The following is a 22,477-nucleotide window of genomic DNA, read 5'->3' as shown; positions in this document are numbered from 1 at the left end:
ATGGAGGTCACTCACAAAGGCCGCGGGATTCACGTTAGAGACCAAAAGAAAATCGGATGCCGAGAACAGACGCAGACGGCGGAAAAAAAAATCTAAATCAACCACCTGCTGACAATGGTTATGCCTGGCTAGATGTGGCAAAATATGTAGGTTACAGCAAGGGGGTGCGCATCCAGGGAAAATACTGCATTCCTCATTAATATTCGGATTTTAAGACACGCCTTATAGAGCTATATCCATATACTTCAAAAGAAAAAAACAAAAAAAGATTTGCGTTAACTTTAATTTTATTTCTTTTAAGAATTGCTATTTGTTAAGACATCTACATTGTATTTCCCTTTTGACAAAACCAAGGTGGTCTTAGATGATTTTGAACAAACAAAATGTCATGTATTTCTTGCATTCTTTCATGTTGTGTTTATTTTTTTAAACTTTATCAACTTAATTTATTGTATTTCTTACTAGATCTTAATTATGGTTTATTGTGAACTTATACACCAAAAAGCTGCAAGCCATGACTTGACAAAATGGTTCTAGTTTCGAAAATTCGCTAACGACAAAAAAAAATTTATATTTGTAGGAACGTCCAAAATTTAAAAATAACAAAATAGTAATAAATAATAAAATAGTATAATTTACTTTAATTTAGAAACTAAAATTCTCTCACATCCTGTATATTTAAATTTGGCGAAGATTTCTTAGACATAGAGCTGATAGTAAACAATCAAGGTAGCTCAATGGTCTAGAAGTGCATTTCACCAGAAGGATGTATATCTTGATTGCAGACAGAGAGACGTTACATTCGCGTGTAAGAACAGACACCAAGTTGTTTCATAGTATGAGCAATGAAATATTCGGTTCTACTCAAGTTGTATTTATTCGTGTTACAAATTTGGGCGGCAGAAGGTAGGTAATATTTTACTTGACCACTACAGGGGACATTTTCTTCTTCCGTCTTCTCCGTCTGTATATATGTATTATATATATATATATATATATATATATATGTATATACATATATATATATATATATATATATATATATATATATATATATATATATATATATATATATAGAGAGAGAGAGAGAGAGAGAGAGAGATAGATAGATAGATAGATAGATAGATAGATAGATAGATAGATAGATAGATAGATAGATAGATAAAGTGCTTTTTTATGACGGTTCGCACCGGTAAGTCGAACGAGCCCCTTTTTTTTAATGTGGGGAAAAATTATTACTTTTCTTGTATTTCAACGTTAATTGTTAATTTATTAGTAGTTAAAAGTTAAGCAATCCATCACTGAGTACCGGCACCTATTTTTTTTTTTATTTACAAAAAAAAAAAAAACTGGATAGATAGATAGATAGATAGATAGATAGATAGATAGATAGAGATAGAGAGAGAAACATATTTTTCTTTTCAGTTTTAACGAAACATTACCACCTTCCACAAAATACAAATTGTTATTTAAAATATATATCCTTTTTTTTTGATAAATTTAGCACAAGACAATGATTATAATGTTCAAGAATTCAGTACCTACAAATGCCACTGTGGGGGACAATGTCCTAGAGAGGATGGACGGTGTCCAGCAGATGCGCAGTGTGACAAAGGATGGTTCGGATTAAGATGCCAATATGGTGAGTTTAGGCTTGATAATTAAAGCTCGTTATGGATGAAATGTTAAAAATCGTGCAACTGACACGTTATTACAAATAGACTTTAAAATTGACAAAATATTTTTTTACAAAAAAAAAAAAAAAAAAAAAAAAAATCACAGAAAAATTAACATCATTAAAATCCATTTGAGTGAAGACTTAAATTTCTTTAAAAGCACCGAGTTAAAAATCTTGCTCTTGAGCAAAAGTATCCGAGGCAAGATTTTGTGGTTTTCCATGGTGGTTGAGACTAAATACTGCATCCTCAGTGGAAGCTTCTAGAACGGCGTTACGGCAACGACGAGGGTAGGGGAGGAATTGATTGATGCTGACGGGTCATTGATGATAACACAACATTGTCAGTCATAAGTGATTAGAATCGAAGACACTCAGGTGAGACATGAAGTTTTACGAGATGTGAGACAGTAAGGATGTGTTTTACCAGTGAGTTATATCTTGTTTGATAATCCTGTACTATACGCATCTACTTGCAAGTTAAACCTATGTATATTTCTAAACTGATATTTAGGCCTAATTTAGTTTTATAGAATTTGCACATTAGTACAAGCTAGACATTTAGAATTGAAAATCGCTACATTGGTTTAGTTGTACTAGAAGCTACATTCCAACAAACAAAGAGGCTGGATGAAGTCATCTTATGTACTCCCAAACTCTTGGGGGGGGGGGGGAGTTGTCGGCCGAAGGAGGGGGGGGGGCTGTTGCTCCTACCGCCCCCTCCGGATCCGCCAGTGTTTCAATGACTCTTTTCTCATTTACAGAAAACACAACAGAAACAAACACATACATAGGATCATTCATCTAACTGTATATTTAGTTCAAGAAACATTGTGTTCAGTATTAAGGAATTAAGTAATCATGTTTCATTTCTGCTAGTGGTTTTTGTAGTTATAGTTAAGTATATGGACAATATAGTACAGACATGCTAAGAAGGACAAAACTGCATCATATTATTTTTATTTTGTCAATATACTTTAATATATTCATTGACCTCTACAATGGGATAGATGTAATTTATATAATTTAATAAATTCGAGATCTCTCGTTTGCTCCCACATTCTATAAGTCAAGCCAATATATCTTCCTTTTTGTCGCCTCAACAGAGTTAACAGGAGGCGCGGTGGCTGAGCGGTAAGGCGCTTGGCTTCCGAACCGGGGACCGGAGTTCGAATCCTGGTGAAGATTGGGATTTTTAATTTCGGGATCTTCGGGCGCCTCTGAGTCCACCCAGCTCTAATGGGTACCTGACATTAGTTGGGGAAAAGTAAAGGCGGTTGGTCGTTGTGCTGGCCACATGACAGCCTCGTTAACCGTAGGCCACAGAAACAGATGACCTTTTACATCATCTGCCCTACAGACCACAAGGTATAAAAGGGGAACTTTACTTTTTTTTTTTACAGTGTTAACTAAAAAAAAAAAGAGCTGTGTTCCGTACATGTTAAGACCATCTCTTGATAACACTCAAGAATGTGCGTCATCTTTCCGCTTATAGTACAAATGTACAAAGTTGATTTCAAGTCTCGCCAACTATTTCAATGAAGCTATACCGACCAAGACACAAGTGCAGCAGTTTCCTTCTTAAGTAAATAATAATTAAAGCTTTTATGAAGCGCCACTTTCATGCTTATAGCATGTTCAGAGCGCTTTGGTCCAATCTCATTTGTGAACCAGTGTGATTTGGGGGGGGGGGGGGGTTAATCTGGGAGAAGGTTTTCCGTGCAGCCTTTATGCAACTCACTAAACACATATCTGCTCGAGTCGGGTTTCGAACCTTGATCCCCCTTATAGGTAGTCAAGCGTACTTATCCTCGCTTCCCAATGTTGCTATTAGCCAGCTAGTCATAATCATGATTTACATCATTAGCATTATAGATCGCAAGGTCTGAAAGGAGAACTTTGCGGAAAAAGGGGGAGCAATATATTCAGAAAGAATATCAGAAACTATGAACTAATAACAATAAACAACTAAAGCTAATCTCAATACGAAAAGAAGAGACTTCCATATGTTATATTGTTCGAATATCTTCATGGTATTTATACATGTTGTTATGACATCATTATATTATTCATATGCTTTCAATAAACTGTTAGTTAAGAATATATAGTTCAATGTGAACTTGACCCAAATGATGTTATTGAACGATTATCTAAGTAACCTAATTGTCTTTAGAAAAGCCAATCTCACATTCAAGTCTTGAAGGAAGAAACTTTTACCTTAAATTAAAAGTCCATGAAGGTATATTGCAAATGCAATGCAAACTGAGCTTTAGTTATAAAATATGAAACACTGATTTTTAGCGGCCCCCGAAAGGGGAATAGACGCTATTAGTTTTGTGTGGTCTGTCTGTCGGTCCGTCCGTCGCGCTTAAATCTCGTAAACTAGAAAAGATATTGAAAATCCGACATCATGATATTTTAGACCTTTCAAAGTTCTGATGCAACGGCTACTTTTTTCTTTTCTGAAAGAGAAAAATTTAATTTTTAAAATCAACTATGCGTGCATTCTTTTCATAAAAATACACCATTTTTAGAACTATTCACTTTTAATTGTAACAAACACGGGAGACAATATAGTAAGAGAGATACCTACGCATCATATTTTAAACACATTTTGCAAATGGTTTTAGTTTATTTTTTTTGTCAAAAAATATTTTTTATTTTTATATAAGTAAGTTCAACCATACTAACTACTACAATTATCAAAAAATGTTTACTTTTATTTTTAAAAGAGAAAAAAATCTACTAAGTATACATATAAGTGGAGCATACTTTAAAACAACAATTAATAATAAGTAATTTCTCATACTATCATGTGAACCGTTGGGCCACTACATTCCCACTGGACACTTCACTAAAGAAATTTTTTTTTTCGAATTTAAATTCACTTGGGGCTTTGAATAAGAGATTGGCCTTTTACGAAACAATTAGATCAATTCGATAATAATTATATGACATCAGTTAGGCATAGTTCTTATAAAACTTCACCTTCACTTTCACCTATCCCTTGGTCTAGTGGACTGTTGGGGCATCACATGAGATCTGTCAACCATCTTTCTCCATTCCCTTCTGTCCCTTGCCGTTGATATAATTTCATTCTGATATTCTTTCTGAAAATGTTGAAACCTGCCTTTTTACCTGCCTGGGTGGACCACTTTGGGGGCCGATTTTCCACACAAACTGTCTTTGTAACCTTGTTAATTGTTGGTTTTGATTATATTCAACTTATATTCTTACTGAATAGATTTTTACTCTTTTAAAACAAATGTGAACATTTTGTTTAAAATGTAAGTATCTTGTATGACATAAAATATTTAATTTAATAATACTATTTTTTAAACATTTAATATTAACAATACATAAATTTATTTTTTTTTACTTATAAATTTAGAAAGAAATAATACTTCCTGTCGGTCCTCTTTGTTTTTGGCCATACCTACAAACACGATAAAAGCTTTGAGATTTAAAAAAGCAATGACTTCAAAATAAAATTTAATTTTAAATTATTTCTCACCCTATCGACCGAGCCCCTCTGAAGTATTATTAGTCACTTTATCTCCGGTCATTTTATCCTTATTCATTTCATCATTAGTCACTTTATCTCCGGTCATTTTATCCTTATTCATTTCATCATTAGTCACTTTATCTCCGGTCATTTTATCCTTATTCATTTCATCATTAGTCACTTTATCTCCGGTCATTTTATCCTTATTCATTTCATCATTAGTCACTTTATCCCCGGTCATTTCATCCTTGGTCATTTCAGCTTTGGTCACATTATCCCCGGTCACTACATCCCCGGTCATTTCAGCTTTGGTCACTTTATCCCCTGTTACTTCATTACCGGTTTTTTTTATCCTCGGTTAATTCATCTTTGTTCACTACAACCCCCTTTATTTCATCTTTAGCCACCTCATCCCGGTCACCTCATCCCCAGGCACTTCCTCCCCGACATTTCATTACCCGGTCATTTCATCTTTGGTCACTTCATCCTTGGTCATATCATCCCCGGTCACGTCATCCCCAGTCACTTCATCCCCGGTCACTCCAACCCCGGTAAATTTTTTTTGGTCACTTCATCCCAGGTCCTTTCATCCCCGGTCACTTTATCCCCAGTTACTGCTTCCCCGGTCATTTCATCTTTAGTCACAATATCCCCGTCACATCATCTTTGGTTTCTTCATCCTCGGTCACATCATCTTTACCGGGGATAAAGTGACCGAATATGAAGTCATCAAAGATAATTGACCGGGAAGGAAGAGACTAGAGATGAAGTAACCAAGGATGAAATGACCGGGTAAAAAGTGACTGACGATGAAGTGACAGAAGATGAAATGACCAAATATGAAGTGATCAAAGATAAAATGACCGGGAATGAAGTGACTGGTCATCCAGAAAAGTGTGCTTGAGCAAGGATGTCCTAAAGTAAAAAATGAACCTTCACCTTTAATATGTGACCAACAAAAGATTAAGAATTTTTATTGTAATAGACTAAAGCAACATGAGCTTCAATAAACACAATGATTTGATTAGTCTCTAGTTATGTTCTTTACTCCAGCCACTTGTTCTCTAAACTGACTTCCTTTTACACACAGTCCTTACACACTGCTGTTCACTCAACCATGTACACTCAAGGTCCACCGGTCATTTCATACACAGGCACACACACACTGCACTATCAGCCACGCAAAACACATACACTTACTATCACATTACGGCTATCAATATCAAACAATAAAGCAGAAGAATCCACAATCTTTCAAGATTCTGTTTTGGCTGGCTTGTGTCCAGATAATATATTCGTCTCTCTTTCAACGACAGCCAGCGGTTCTCAAAACGGCGCAGCTTCTATATCCAAAGTCATTCACATAAATGTGTTGAAAACATTCTGAAAACCCACCTCCTTACTAAATAGTTTCCTGTGTATTTCACTTTTAATAGTGAATAGTTGTATAAATGCTTCCACAGTTAATCTTAAAAACTAAACATTTCGCTTTCAGTGAAGAAAAAAGTAGCCGTTGCATCAGAAAATTTAAAGATTTAAAATATCATATCGGATTATTAATATGTTTTCTAATTTTTCTGATCAATACATGGCGGACGGACGGACAGACAGACCACACATTTTAATTTCAGCTATTGCCCTTTCGGAAACAAAAAAAAAAGAATTTCTTTCATTATACCAAATGTTACTGTTGCTCTTATTTTTATCACACTCAAAGCAATGAGGTTTTTAATTTCATTGTTTCAAACGTCATAGAAATATACAGTTACAGATAGACGGACGGACGGACGGACAGACTACTAAAACTAAAAAAAAAAATATTTTGCTCTTTCTAGTTAGATTTGTGAAGAGATTTTTATTAAAAAAAGGTTTTTTGACTCATAACTGAAATTAATTAAATTTACAGAAGATTTGCTCAACACTTTGGATGCAAAAATTACTACACAGCCCAAGAGACTCAACGTTGACTGCCTGTCCGATGGAAATGATAAAACATGCAACGACAACACTAACCTTAAATCAATCACAGTAAAATGGTTGGATCAAATATCAATACCTCTAACCTTCTTAAGGATAGTTGTTTCTGACCCAGGTCGGTTTAACTGTAACAAATATTTTTTTTTTACAATAATTAATACATCGCTTTTTATTATTTTATTCCATTTAATTATTTTTTTAAAACTTATTACATTTTTATTTTAAAAAATATTTATTGAAGAGTTCCTATCTACACTTGAATTTCGACTTGTGGAAGAAGGTGACACTGACATAACACCATGTCACCGACCTGTATACACACTTCAAGGGAACAACACAATGGACATAAGATGTCAAGATAATATCAGAATCACATCTTTAGTTTTATTTGGCAATCTAAGTTTTTTATGTTCTGTGTATATTAGCGGCGGTAAGTAAAACAATATCTGTATATAGATCTAGTACTGAGTTTAAATCAATCATTTGTTATTTACTGGTACTGGGGATTTCGCCACAAGCTACCGAGCTCTGATTAGTATTTAGTTTAATATGTAGAGTATAGCTTGAGAACATTGCTTCTTTTTTTAAATTTCTTTATGTATTACATTCAATAAAATTAAACAGTGTCACGATGATGATTATATATTATATATACATAAATAAATACCTACATACATATATATTTATATATATATTGTATGTGTATGTGTGTGTTTCAATCAATCTATCTTTCTATCCAATCATCTATCATTCTACTTTATGTAGGAACAGTCTATCTATGTATTTGTATTTCTGACTATACTTCCGTTCGTCTGTCCGACCATCCATCTATCTGTCGAACTTATTTACGTTCTATACAACCATCAATTCGTCCTTCTTCTTTGGAATGAACCATTTTCTGAACAGTACATTGAACATGATAAATTTAATAAGAGTACTGTGGGTTAAAACTACGTCATATATGATAAATTATATAACCGTTTTTTTTTTCAAAGCTAATATTAGCTCTGTCTGTTTAGTAAAACGTTTGTACACGTTATTTCCCCGACATTCCATTTCGGGTCATTCTAAATGTATATATATATATATTTTTTTATTAATTTACTTGAAATAGCAAGAGTCAATTAAAAAAAAAATCAACCAATTAGTTTATCAACTATTAGAAATAAAATTTGTTTGGTATCAAAAAAGGGAAAGAATAATTACTAGACTGATCCTGTGGTATAAGGTGAATTAGTACCTTTTTTTACTTTGTAGAAAAAAAAAACATATGTGGCTCTTTAAATTTTGAAAGTAGCAATGGATAACAATAAAGCCTTCTATATTCATATGCACCTAACTAGCACAGTGGTTGGTTCATCGATTTGAGGAGGCTTAAGATCTCGAGCTTAAATTCAGGTCATTCAACATTTAAAAAGCGATCACAGCATCATTCACACAAATACACTCATCCATCCCCACCCACCCAATTCCCATTCGGTCCAGACCAGTGAAAGGATAGAAGCGTATTGACAATTACACTTAATATATGCTTGGTTTTTAAAGTATTTTTTTTATTTATATTCTCTTGTACTTTTCAATAATATATATTGATTTTCACAACGCGCCAGGAAGGAATGTCGCTTATAGACAATCTGCATTGCAAACGTCCAACTATACTTCGCTTTATGAAGCCGCCCTTGCAGTTGATGGAAACACAGACTCTAAATTAGAACACAACAGCTGTAGTCATACAAATGAGGAGACGTCCCCAAAGTGGAGCTTGACTTTACAGAGTAACTACGTCATTAACAGAGTAGTTCTCTATAACAGAGGTACTAAATAGGAAACTGAACAGAGTAATTCTCTATAACAGAGGTACTAAATAAAAAAGAAAACTAAACAGAGTAATTCTCTATAACAGAGGTACTAAATAGGAAACTAAACAGAGTAGTTCTCTATAACAGAGGTACTAAATAGGAAACTAAACAGAGTAATTCTCTTTAACAGAGTTACTAAATAGGAAACTAAACAGAGTAATTCTCTTTAACAGAGGTACTAAATAGGAAACTAAACAGAGTAATTCTTTTTAACAGAGGTACTAAATAGGAAACTAAACAGAGTAATTCTCTATAATAGAGGTACTAAATAGGAAACTAAACAGAGTAGTTCTCTATAACAGAGGTACTAAATAGGAAACTAAACAGAGTAGTTCTCTATAACAGAGGTACTAAATAGGAAACTAAACAGAGTAATTCTCTATAATAGAAGTATTAAATAAAAAACTAAACAGAGTAATTCTCTATAATAGAGGTACTAAATTCCGAAATTGGCATAATTATTCAAAGTCGATGACAATGCATAAATCAATCAAAATTATAAAGTAGTAGATGCAATTGGTCAACATACCGGAAGCAGAGCAACATCATTTTAAACATCATTTTATATACATTCAACCTCCTCCCAGATACCGCGTCCCCCACTGGTCCACAATTGGACCACAGCGCCCTATAAGCATGAAAGCTGCGCTGTATAAAAGCTATAATTTGTTGTACCGTATTTGTTTGTAGAACTTACCTCTTATGTTCTATCGTTTAGTTGATGTCCTCTTTAATCAGTGGTTCTCAACCTTTTATGCTCGGCCACCCCTTTTTACAATCCCCCACTTAGCCGCGACCCCACTCCCTCCCCCGCACACACACAGCAATAGAAGAATAGACAATAACAATCCATTTTTTCAATGGTCTTTGGGGACCCCTGGCAAATTGTCAATCGACCCCCCTTGGGGGTCGCGACCGGATAGGTTGAGAACCCCTGTCTTAGATGCTTAGCCATCTGCATTTTGGTGCTGTAGACTGTTGAAGTCCGTTAGCGTCAGTATCCGCTTTTTGGAGGTGCCCAAGATTGATTAACTGACTCACCTATCACTAATTGACCTTTTTCTGTATGCCAGGTCAACTAAGTACCTCTCAGGTACCTATTAAGTAATCATAATGTAGTATTATTAAGAGAAAATGCGCTTAGGCCATAGAACCAATAAAAATATTTCCAATAAGACTGAAAACAAGTATTATAGTTTCAAGGTGTAAATCATTAGGCCCTATTTGTTACATAAGGCCTGTTTTTCACATTTTAAGATAATTTTTATTGATCCAATCAAATGGAAATTCAGTTTGACTATCATTGACAACCTCATCGTAACTACCTTAACAATAACAATATAGATGCAAATACGAAACACATATACACTCACAATCAGCGCTTTATGAATTAGACTTCTAGATTACGAAAAATGACCTTGTAACACTCTGACCGAAAGTGGGATAAAGGAGTTTTAAAATCTTTCTGTTTAAGTCCTAATGGAAAGCAGACGACCAATTCGTTTAGATCTTATGTAACAGTGGTTTAATGGGTTATCATAATTTATATATATGGCTCCTTTTGTCTCGAAAGGCAATGGATGCGCCCAAATGAGTCACTGGTTTTGGCTTAATCTTGAGACGGGGCAACCCGTAACTGTTGTCTCCAGTGTTGTTTTAGCCGCTTTGCAGCAGCACCAGAGTTTCCTCTCCGGGGCGCATTCCTGGGCCTTGAATCATAATTTAATCTATGTATTAATAACTAAGAATGCAGCCCTAAAAAAGACAACATCCTATTTTTGCAACCATTCTTGTAGTATTAACTCTTTCTCTCCGGAATTATTTTTCTCGTTTCGATAGTTTTATTCATTTTACTCATTAGTATTTCACAATCCTGTTATGATTAAACTTGAATAACTTTTTTTTTGTTATCAGAAAATGTTATACTTGGTATTGAATTATAGGAGAAAGCATGCTCTTTTTACACAACACAAAGTTTATAAACCCAAAATCAGTTTAGTTTATTGCAGATTTAAATCAACGTCGGCATCGTCAATTAGGAGAGAACGAGTTAAAATGTATTGAGTTACCTTCTGATGATCCTCGTAAGTGTCTATTATACTCATTTATTTTCAGTTGCGTGTCAACAGGTTCAAACAAAGCATTAGGGTTTATTAAAAGAAATTTCTATAAACAAAATAAGAACATACAACTAAAATGTTATTTAACCTTGGTTAGGCCGGTAATAGAATATGCATCCTCCGTTTGGGACCCCTCAGCTCAAGAAAACATTAAGAAACTGGAACAGACACAAAATAGAGCAGTGAGATTCATATCAAACAAATATTCACATTTAACCACAGTAACACCTTTAGTAAAATCACTAAATTTAGAAAGCCTTCCGGACTGAAGACTCAAAAGTATAGTAGCAATTATACATAAAACACTGAACCATAATCTTCAAATACAAAAACAAAATTTAATTAAATATTCAGAAAGACACAAAGATAAAGGCACATTCCTCGTCCCATATGCTAGGACAAATTTGTAAAAATACTCCTTCTTCCCTAGTAATATTAGAGAATGGAATGGGTAGCCTGAGCTAGCCAGGAAAACCAGCGACTTAGCAGAATTTAAGTCATTGGTTAACATGCATGACTAAATGCACGACGCGTAGGACGTAATCATCTTCTTTTTTTGAAGTAACGTCTGTATTATATAAGATAAGGTAAGATTTACTTTTTTTCTTAATTACAGATAACTTTAATTTGGTACGCCTCCAAGGATTTGTTATTCAAACCTTCGATAGCAATCGAAATGTTATAGAAGTGTTCAAAGACAAAACTCTGGTTCCTCAGAGAATATACCAGGTCAATCTAAAGGGTAATGTCGACCATCCAGTGAACTTGCTGTCCATAAGTCTGGAAGGACGAGATAAAATACTAACTCTATGTGAAGTAGAAACTTACGGAGGTATGAAACGTGTTTGTTTATTGGTCATTTATTTTTATTGGTGGGAAGCGTGGCCGAGAGGCTACTTACGATTGAACTAGACTTGGCTTCACTAGCTATGAAGGGGGCTGGAGGTTCGACACCCGACTCGAGCAGAGTTGTGTTTACTGAGCGCCTAAAGGCAGCACGGAAAACCTTCTCCCAGACACCACTTCCCCCCCCCCCCCTCTGATCCACAAATGAGATTGGACCATAGCGCTCTGAGCAAGCTATAAGCAAGAAAGTAGCGCTATATTTTTACCAATCCGTTAATCTGTTGGACAGTTGGGGGCACCAAGCAAGACTCGTCGACCGTCTTTCTCCCTTCCTCCCTGTCTTTTGCCTTGCTTAGAACCTCTTTCAAAGGCAGGCCCGTCCATTCTTTTATGCTCTATAGAAAAGCTATCAAACAAACGTTCACATTCAATGGTTAAGAAAGAGTAAAGAATATAATATGGTTAGCTTGAGACACAGACACAGTTGCTTGCCGGCTGTCCATTTAAACTTTACATGTCAATGTTCACGACTTGTCTTTACAGCTATATTTATTTGCAACTCAAATGCATGTGTCGTGAAGTCTGTAAAGATCTTCAAATTCCCTTTTTTTTTAACGGTGCCAGGTTTTCCTTTTCTAGGACAGAAAATGGACAAACTTACGTCTGAGATTTTCTTTAAAGCCTTTCTTTCACCAAATATACTATTTCAATTTTACCGTCATCATTGTCACGGCCTGGATATTAGTATAGGCACGGACGGTCTTGAATTGGTCCGCCTCTGTGTTGCAGGTACCTCTACAATGTTCTTTGCTGATAACTAAGTACTTTCACACACGCACTAGATTTGCTGTTGCGTAAGAACACTAATATACTAAACTCTCCAAACGACAACATTTAGAATTAATTATAAACACGCTGGTAGCAGACATGGATTTTATTCACATCATAAGAATGAAATAGTTCACAAAAGATATTGACGACTTCAGCCATCACAAATTACATCCAAGGAAATAAGTCCTGAATACAAATCAATTATAATAACTTCAATAACTTCAATACTTCATTATACATTCTTCTTCTTCTTCTTCATCGTTCTCATTGTTATGTTGGAGTGTTCATATGACTAGACCAATACATGAGATGAACTGCGCAGTGGTTTCCAAATCAGGGAGCTCTCCATATAGTTTTCTTTCTATTGGGGTGATTTGGGGCCAATGTCTTATACGGGCCTCTTGGTAGAGAGAGCAGTTTTGGAGGACGTCGTCGGCATTTTCTGGTGATACTCCACATGGGCAGATTTCACTGGTTCCAATTTTGAGCTTCCGGAACATGTGTTGTCGCATTCTGTTGTGTCCGGTCCTGAGTCGAAAGATTAGACGTTGGTCTAGTCGGGATAGCTTATAGTAAGCATCATCTTTCTTGTGATTTGGATGGGAGCTCGTCCATTTCTTATTTATTTTATCTACAATTAATTTCTTCATTTCTTCTGGATAGAGTGCAGAGTTTACTTGTGAGTTTGTTCTCCCACTCTTGGCGAGTGTGTCAGCCTTCTCATTTCCTGCTAGTTGTATGTGAGCTGGTATCCATTGGTATCCATCATTATACATAACTCTGCTGTCAAAATATCCATGGCACTCACCTCTCTGCGGGAGTCTAAAATCAACTGACTGAAATCACCCCGTGGTCAGTTTCAGTCCCAATATTTCCTCGTGCATTAGCACGAAGTAGTTACATGACCACTAAATCACTATTAGTTCACTTTTGTGTCACAGTGGTTCTAAAACTAGTGTGTGACAATCATGTACTGTTAGTACCTGTAATATAAAGTAGAAAGTAAGGCGTATGAGTGTATGTAAATATGTGTGTATGTATATATATATATTTCATTTTTGGAAAACAAGTTAATTAAATTTTAAAAATTAAAAAAAAAAGTTTATTTCTAGAAAAGAAATTTAGAAAGCTAATTTTTTTAATATAAAAACGGATTTTGAAAAGCTTTTCCTATTTTGGGGATCTCTAATCAATACTTACAAACTGTAAATCCTCTAAAATGAGAATGTATTTTAGATTGTTACAATTTCGAATTATTTTTACTTTGTTTTAAGAATGTCCATCAGGTTTTTGGAGTCTGCCCTGTAACAAACGTTGTCCGACGTCATGCCCTGATGACTGTGATAGAGACACTGGAGCATGCAACATTGTTGTTATCGGACGCAGCAATCCACAGCAGTGTGATGCAGGTATCAACATTCTGAATTGTAAAATATTTGTAAAATGTTTTACTTGTTTCGGATGTTCCTTCAGAGTTGAAGATTCTAAACCTCCCGCAGGACGGCGGAGGATGGGAGCGGGCAGGGTTTGAACCCGAGACCATCGATAAATCCGAAGAACAGTCAAGCGCTCAAACCGTACAACCAGGCAGCCATAAATAAATCACCATAAATAATTAAGTCGATTTAAATATTTTTCACAGTGTGGAAGAAAACAAATGTTCTCTTTCGTTTCATGAAATTTTACATTTGGAAAGACTTTTAATGTATTTTCTTGAGTTCACAGACATTTTCACATAACAATTCGACAATAGCGTTTAATTATTACTGATTTTAAAAGAATATATATATTTGTTTAAATATTTAAAAAAAAAAAGATTTCAATGAAATAAAATGCATTTATAGCTAAGCTATACTAAATTAATACTATTTTGTATCATTTGCTTAGTAAAGTTTACCAGACTATGCACTGGACACATCAGCCTTATAATACATTGCATGTTAGAGAAGGCAAAGTTTAAACTGTGATCCTCGACTTAGTTAACCATACATTTCATTCAATCTAATCTCATATTTCAAATGTAAAAACAACTCTATTTATGTAAATATCTAATCTGTTAAGCCTGCAGCAATGGACGTTATGGAATAAATTGTCGCAATGATTGCAGTAACGAATGCATTGAAGGCATATGTGACGTTAGGACTGGACTCTGCGATCAGGAATGTAACTGTTACAATGATCCGCCATACTGTAAAACTGGTAAATATGTTTATGTTTTTTTACACTTAGAGTTGTGTACATTTTTGTATTGGCTGCTAAATAAATAAATATGTGTCGGGTATAAGAGTTGTACAGTATGGAGAAATAATACAAACAAAATAGTTTACTCATTCATTGTCACTTTTTAATTTAAAAAGGAGTTGGTCCGATAGGGCTGTAACTTGGAATTAATTTATCACATTTTAATTACATTTTTGTGATATTGTAAATGCAAGATTTAGAGACGTGGCGTTGATAAAGTGTGACTATAGAGGGACTGGTCACTACTACTGTGTCGCGAATGTCGTGGAATGCTGGGTTCGTGCTTCCTGGAGTACTCTTGACACGTGACAAACAAAGATACGACAAAATGACTAAAGTCCGTTTCAGCAGACATATAAAATCACGTCCGCATCTTAGCGGGTAACACTGTACATAATAATACTAATTAACTACTAGAAATACATGTCTCAAAAAGACCACTGGCATCAACTGCCCAAAAGTAACTATCTAACTGAAATCTACTAGTCGACTTTTCTAAGTCGCTACTGTCCGTCCCGGACCAAAATATACTACTTGACCGCTCGGTCTAAAGGATACCACTTGACTGACTTGACTGAACTCAAAGTCAACTTTATTCATTCTACTTCCTGTTTTCTACATCAGGAATTCCACGTGTCTTTTAACCTCTTAACATGACGTGAACATTACATCAGGCAATGTCAACTGAGACTGTGACAGATATCCATGCCCCGTTGTGGTTATTTACTTACGTGCTTCCATTAATTAGTTGAGCAATTTGTTATGGTGTGAGGTCTCTGGGTCTCTGACTCAATCCTAGACCAGCTCTCAATCCTGGTGGGGAACAAAACACACAGGTAGATAAAAATTACACTAGAAAGAGTTACTTTAGTTAAAGTAATAAAAAAAAATCCCTGAGGTAAATCTAAAAGAGGAAAGGAACTGTGGGGAGGAGAAATACAATCTAATTAACTTAAACATGTATGTCATTAAGTGATGACATTTAGATGAAAGTGACCGTTTGTTTGTTTTACTTGCCTATAGTGTTCCAAGTTTTCTATCGTGGAAGTTGGCTGCGGTCAGCTTCATCTTCTATTTATTTCCAGGCTATATATCGTTTGTTTTCCTCTCTCCCTATACTATGACTATGACTAGCTAATTCTAGTATTGTATTACGTTGAATTGGACCAGTCTGTACATTTGAGTATCACTTCTTTTCCCTACCCCTACTCTCATCGGTAACAAATAGGGCCTAGTTAATTTTACACTTTATATATATATATATATATATACCGTACGGCCAACTTGCGTCTGGCTCAAGAAAAACTGTTCGCCCACATCTTCGTTACGTGGATGTGATAAAAAGGGATTTTCAAATCAGTAAACATTGATACTGACCGCAGTAGTTGTAGAGAGACGGTGACCAAGAAAGCTATAGACAGCGAGAAAACATGGGCCTCGACTCTTGAAGAAAAGCGTGCCACACGGAAAATGGCCAGCTCCTCTACCACCAAAGCGAAAGCCACATTGACCTGCAATATATGTGGGCGGGAGTGTCTCTCCAAAATAGGGCTCCACAGCCATATGAAAAAAATGTTCGAGATGAACCATAGTCGTTTCAATATAGATAGATAGATAGATAGATAGATAGATAGATAGATAGATAGATAGATAGATAGATAGTGTTCATCCATTGTGAGACGATAATGACCTCTTTTGTTCAGGAGCTGAGAGCTTTGCACTGGGGTTTAGTGCCTCTACATGGGGCTTGTGAGAAATATGTAAGCCAGGAATGTTTGGCTGTATACTGGGTAAGCTATTCCAGTTGAATTATGAATCTTGAGATCTAATCAAAATAATATAGATATATATATAGCTCCTCCTTCGTGGTCAAAGATTAGCACATTTCTCATTTCCTATGGACTCGAAGATGGCTGTAAAGTCCAATCCTCGCTTTAAAAAGCCGGCTGCATATGTGGCATGGGTGGATTATGTCAGTTGCAGATAGGCCTGCTTCTTCTATTAGCTTTTTGTGGGTGCTGCGCTCTTTCGCACTGGCCACTCTTCTTGCTTCAAATATTAAGACTACGAGAATTACAGCTTCGCGACATGAGGAGCGATTATAAGCTAGTGCTTTGCAGCCGTGAATGTGGATATCGCATTCCTTGAGGAGCTCTTGAGAGTGTCTTTGTTGCGCTTGTATTGGCCTCTTTTGGAGCGCTTTCATGCACATAACTCTCCGTACAGAAGTCGCTTGAGATGGCGATAGTCTTGCATGCTGACTACATGTCCCACCCATTGAAGTTGGGACCTTTTTACTGTCGCATTGATACTATGCATGTTGGACAGCTTTAAGATTTATGTGTCTGGTATGTTGTGGAACCAACGCAAATTATGGATTCTCCTTAGACAGTGTAGATGGAAAGAGTTTAGCTTTTAGGTGTGGAGGAAGTATAGGGTCCAAGACTCTGATGCATATAGAAGTGACGGGAGTCCTCTCAGTTGCCACACTTGTTCTTAAAGTCTGCCACAAGCAGCACTGGCACGAGCAATACGGAAGTCAACCTCATCATCTAGATTGGCGTTAGCTGATGTGGTTGCTTCCAAGATTGACAAACTTTTTGACATTTGCTAATTTCTGTCCATCTATGAGAATGTCTGGTTCTGTGACAGCTTTATTTGAATGAGGTTGGTGCAGCACTTCTGTCTTTTTTAAGTAATGGTGAGGCCAAAAGTTGTGCATGCATTGGTGAAGAGGGACAGGTCTTTTGTAGGTCTTCTTCGTTTGCGGCAATCATCTGCAGGTCTCTGATGCAGTCGTAGTTTACCTTGGTCCTTGCTTTTAGTCTCTGAGCATTGAATAAACTTGTATCGTTGCGATATCGTAAGCCAGTTCCAATGCTTTCTGTGCGAAAGGCATCTTTCAGCATGGCGGTGAACATTATGCTGAAAAGTGTTGGAGCCAGCACACACCCCGGCTTCACGCCATTTGAGACAGGAAAAGGCTTGGAGTAGTCTCCGTTGTCTTGGACTCTTGCTTGCATGTTATCCTGGAATTGGCGTACCATTGTTATTAATTAATCCGGGCAGCCGAATTTGGACATGATAATAGAGTGTTAACAACCTACAATAGATGTTTATGTAATTATATTTTATACTTGTCGACCGGCGGCGTAGCATACGCCGCTATTTTGCGGGACCGGCCTTAGGTCACTGCAAACTATGCGATCTCAGTGGGACCCGCAATTTTATAGGACCCGCACTTTCATAGGACCCGCGCTATTTCTAGATGCCTCAGGTCAATTTACTAGGAGCTCCGGGTAAATAAAAGTTATCTTTCTTTTACTTCTTCTTACTTCTTGTCTTCCAAAAACTTGAGCCACGAAGAGTATTATATATCTAGATTTTTTTTTCTATGTTTAGATGTATACAAATTCAATCTAGAACTTGTCAGTTTCGGAATTGGATGCGCAGCTTGTGGGGGACTTTGCATTCTTGTGATCTTAGCCTTGGTACTGAGTAAGACTATCGTTTGCCAATGTAAACAAAGGTCAAGGCTAGAGCCTGAATTGCTTTTTGGAAAAGAAAGAAATCATTATAATGAACATAAAGAAACATCAGGTGAGGTCGTTGCCCATTTATTTTTGAAGCATTCTTATCACTTACTCTGTGTAATTAAGTTATTTGCTGTTTTTTTTTTTAATTTTATTTTTTGTTTTGTTTTCTAATCAGTTGAAATGTAACGTATGTTACTGTTTTTCTCTTGCAGACGACCATTTTTATGAGCCGGTACTGAGTTGTCGTAACAACATTGGAGGAAACCCCATAGTGGCTTTTAGGAAAGACACCACTGAATATGCAGAGGCGTAGCGAGAATAACATGTGCACGTCCCTTAATCGACGTCATCCCCCATTCCCTTTTCCAGAAATAACACCTAGTACTACAGGCTTATATATTATACATATTAAAAGAATGATTTACTTAACACCAAATTTCTGCATTAGGCTATTCATGTATTACTAAAGCCACTTGCTACATTCGCTTTTTACTAAACACAATTATTTTTTTAAAGTGATCAATGCTACGCTGTTCTTTAAATTAAAGTTTAACGGATTTGTATAAATCGAATTTTTAAATTTAATTTCCATACGGTGGCAGGATTTATTGCAAGGATTGCTAATCTACAAAGAATTCTTTATCATTCTAAAATGTGTCCCTCTACATAGACTTTTAAAATGCTCTACTTTAAGATGGTAGGCCTACAAATGTTAGGAACATTTTTCTTACATTTCTATTTTCATTTTATTTTACAAATGTAGTCATTTTAAAGGTTTGGAAATATTAAAAGCTATTTATTCCTACTGCCACAATATAAAAAAAAACTTATTCAACTTTTGGGATCCACAATTGGAAATAAAAGATTTAAACAAATAATTATTAGTTACGTTTATCTGGTTTGACTTTAGTCGTTTGACATAGATAAAAGATGTTTAAAAGTCTAGAAATGTTAATATTAATTCTACCAAGAACAAATGATTTAAACAACATGGACGTTAACTGTGAAGATTTCACTTTAATTTTAGAACGTATTTCTTTAACAAACTAAAATGTTATTTAACTATTGTTAGACCAATAATAGAATATTAATTCTCTAACCTCAACTCAAGAAAAAAATCACTAGAAGAGACACAAATGAGAACAGTGGATTTGTAACAAACGAATATTCACATTTACTAGAGTAACACCTTTAGTAGAGTCATTAAATTTAATAAACCTTTTGGATAGAAGACTTCAAAAGTAAAGTAACAATTATACATTAAACAATGAACCATAATCTTTAAATACAAAAACCAAAATCTAATAAAATGCTCAGCAAGGCACAAATATAAAGATACAATCCTCGTTCCAATTTTTGTTTTCTTTGCCGCTATTTCATGCTTCTAGCTTTCTCAAAACACTATCTGGATTAGAAGGAGAAACAAGGGAAGTTGAGCAAGATAGAAAGGGTTATCTGTGGCTGGATTTTACCGTAATCGGTTTTTATAAGCATTTACAAAACAAACATGAAAAAGGAACGACCTGTATTTGAACTCGTGGCTAACGCCTCCTAGGGCCGACGTGATAGCCACTCTGTTAGTGAGGTATCTACGACCAGAGATGATTGTAAAGTACTACAATTTAGAGTGGCGACGTAGAAGTAGGACTAACTTAGCTCATACCATGACTTCTTTTTTCTTCTTCCAGACACCAAACAATAGAATTAATCACCAATAATTTTTTTCTATTCATTCTTGTGTTATCAAGTAAAAGAAATAATAGTGAACAAATTTCATCTCGATCCGAGATTATGTGTCGGAGAAATAATGTGAACAAACTTTCTAACTGACAGACATCCAGAGTGAGTTGATATAAGCTTTGTGAAAAAGTAACTAAAACCTTAACGAAATGCACTTGGATTTGTTCAACTTTTTTTGATACAAATTTTATAATATAACTCTACGATATAACCACTCAGCTAGAGAGGTAATTTAGTATCAAAATAAAATATAACACTGTATAGTAGTACTATGTCAATTATACAAAGCTATCTTAATATTTGCCAAGAAAGAATAATTGACCCATCAGATACTAATTTAAGATACACACCAGAACTAGACTAGCTTTACTTCAAGTGTAATTACTTGACTGATACTAACTAAATTTGTTTGTAGAAAATGTTTTATGTATGTGTTTCTTGTTTGCAAAAAATGTACAAACAATAAAATGTACAAACAATAAAATGTACAAACAATAAAATGTACAAACAATAAAATGTACAAGACTTTCTGAGTTTTTTTAAGATAATGTTTTCATTGAACATGTTTATATAGGACTGGAATTAACTCTTTCTCTCCTAGCTGACGATACTAGCGTTGATTCCACCAGAATGTGGTAAATAATTACGGAGAGAAAGAGTTAAGTATGTGGAGGTCCAGGGGTGGAACCTTTGTGGAGGTCCCCCAAACTTTTTCGAAAGCCTTAATAAAGATCCACTTTTTAACAGTTATTAAAAAATCACACTAATTTCTATTTGCAAGTCATACTCTACAAATCAGAAATAGAGTACTTTTTAATTTTATCAAATTTTACTTCTTTTAAAAAGTTACAATTATTTAATATGCAATTTTTTACCAAAAAAAAGTAAATGTGTATGTTTTTTATTGTAAGGAGAGTAATACCATGAGTGAGCCACTGCCGAACATTCAAATCTGCATTATATGTATTACGAACACGCTAAAAGTGCACACTTCTTAAATCACGAGACGGTTCCCATCCTTAAAATGGCTTATTCTGTCTCTAAAGAGATTGGATGCGAATCATCTCTCATGAACACCATGATGAATCACTAGTTTTAGTTTCTACTTGAGTCCAGCCAGAATCTGATGTGGCTATACAGACATCTATGCAGGATAGTCTTGGGAATCTCTTGGGTCTGACTCCTCCAGCAATCTCAGCTTTGTGGATGTCCATAGAAATTCTTCTATCTTGTATGTAGGTGACATATTGATGAAACTACAAAAAAATCAAACAAAGCATTAGGATTTATTAAAAGAAATTTCTATAAATCAAATAAGAACATAAAACTAAAATGTTATTTAACCTTGGTTAGGCCAATAATAGAATATGCATCCTCTGTTTGGGACCCCTCAACTCAAGAAAACATTAAGAAAATAGAACAGACACAAAATAGAGCAGTGCGATTCATAAGAAACGAATATTCACATTTGACTAGAGTAACACCTTTAGTAAAATCACTAAATTTAAAAAGCCTTCAGGACAGAAGGCTCAAAAGTAAAGTAGCAATCATACATAAAACACTGAACCATAATCTTCAAATACAAAAACAAAATTTAATAAAATACTCTGAAAGACACAAAGATAAAGGCACATTCCTCGTCCCATATGCTAGGACAAATTTGTACAAATACTCATTCTTCCCTAGTGCTATTAGAGCATGGAATGGGTTGCCTGAGCTAGCCAGGAAAACCAGTGGCTTGGCAGAATTTAAGTCATTGGTTAATATGCATGACTAAATGCATGACGCGTAGGACGTAATCATCTTCTTTTTTGAAGTAACGTCTGTATTATATAAGATAAGATAAGATAAGAGTACACGTAGTCTTCCCAGAGTCAAAAGATCATAGATCATGCAATCTTGGCAATTTCTCAACCATTGCAGTTTTTGATAAATTAAATAAAATGCACTCTGTAAAGAAATTGAGAGCAGTCATTGACAAGCTTACATGGTGGAAAGCAGCCAGATAGGAGTTGGAGTTGGAATTGTTTGCAAAAGCTGTCTGTTCGCCGTAAAGAAGAAAATTGTCTGTTCCAATAGTGACAACATGCAAGGCTCTGTACAGTTTAACCACTCCGCCCGTCTCCATCAAGTTCTTTAGTGTGACA

General features: G+C 35.3%; 1 protein-coding gene across 1 annotated transcript; it reads left to right on the top strand.

The window, feature by feature from the left end:
* Positions 1–801: 801 nt before the first annotated feature.
* On the top strand, positions 802–19,713 carry LOC106055691 (uncharacterized). The gene is made up of 10 exons (XM_056028544.1): positions 802–906; positions 1,505–1,642; positions 7,087–7,272; positions 7,399–7,587; positions 8,768–8,971; positions 11,753–11,968; positions 14,088–14,222; positions 14,875–15,012; positions 18,457–18,654; positions 18,803–19,713. The coding sequence occupies exons 1-10, from the start codon at positions 846–848 to the stop codon at positions 18,901–18,903; spliced, it is 1,566 nt and encodes a 521-aa protein (XP_055884519.1). The 5' UTR covers positions 802–845; the 3' UTR covers positions 18,904–19,713.
* The last annotated feature ends 2,764 nt before the right edge of the window (positions 19,714–22,477 follow it).

The sequence above is a fragment of the Biomphalaria glabrata genome, chromosome 5 (assembly GCF_947242115.1).
Source record: "Biomphalaria glabrata chromosome 5, xgBioGlab47.1, whole genome shotgun sequence".
Lineage (NCBI taxonomy): Eukaryota > Metazoa > Mollusca > Gastropoda > Planorbidae > Biomphalaria > Biomphalaria glabrata.
Note: the sequence above shows the minus strand (reverse complement) of the source record. Positions and strands in the feature narration are given on the sequence as shown.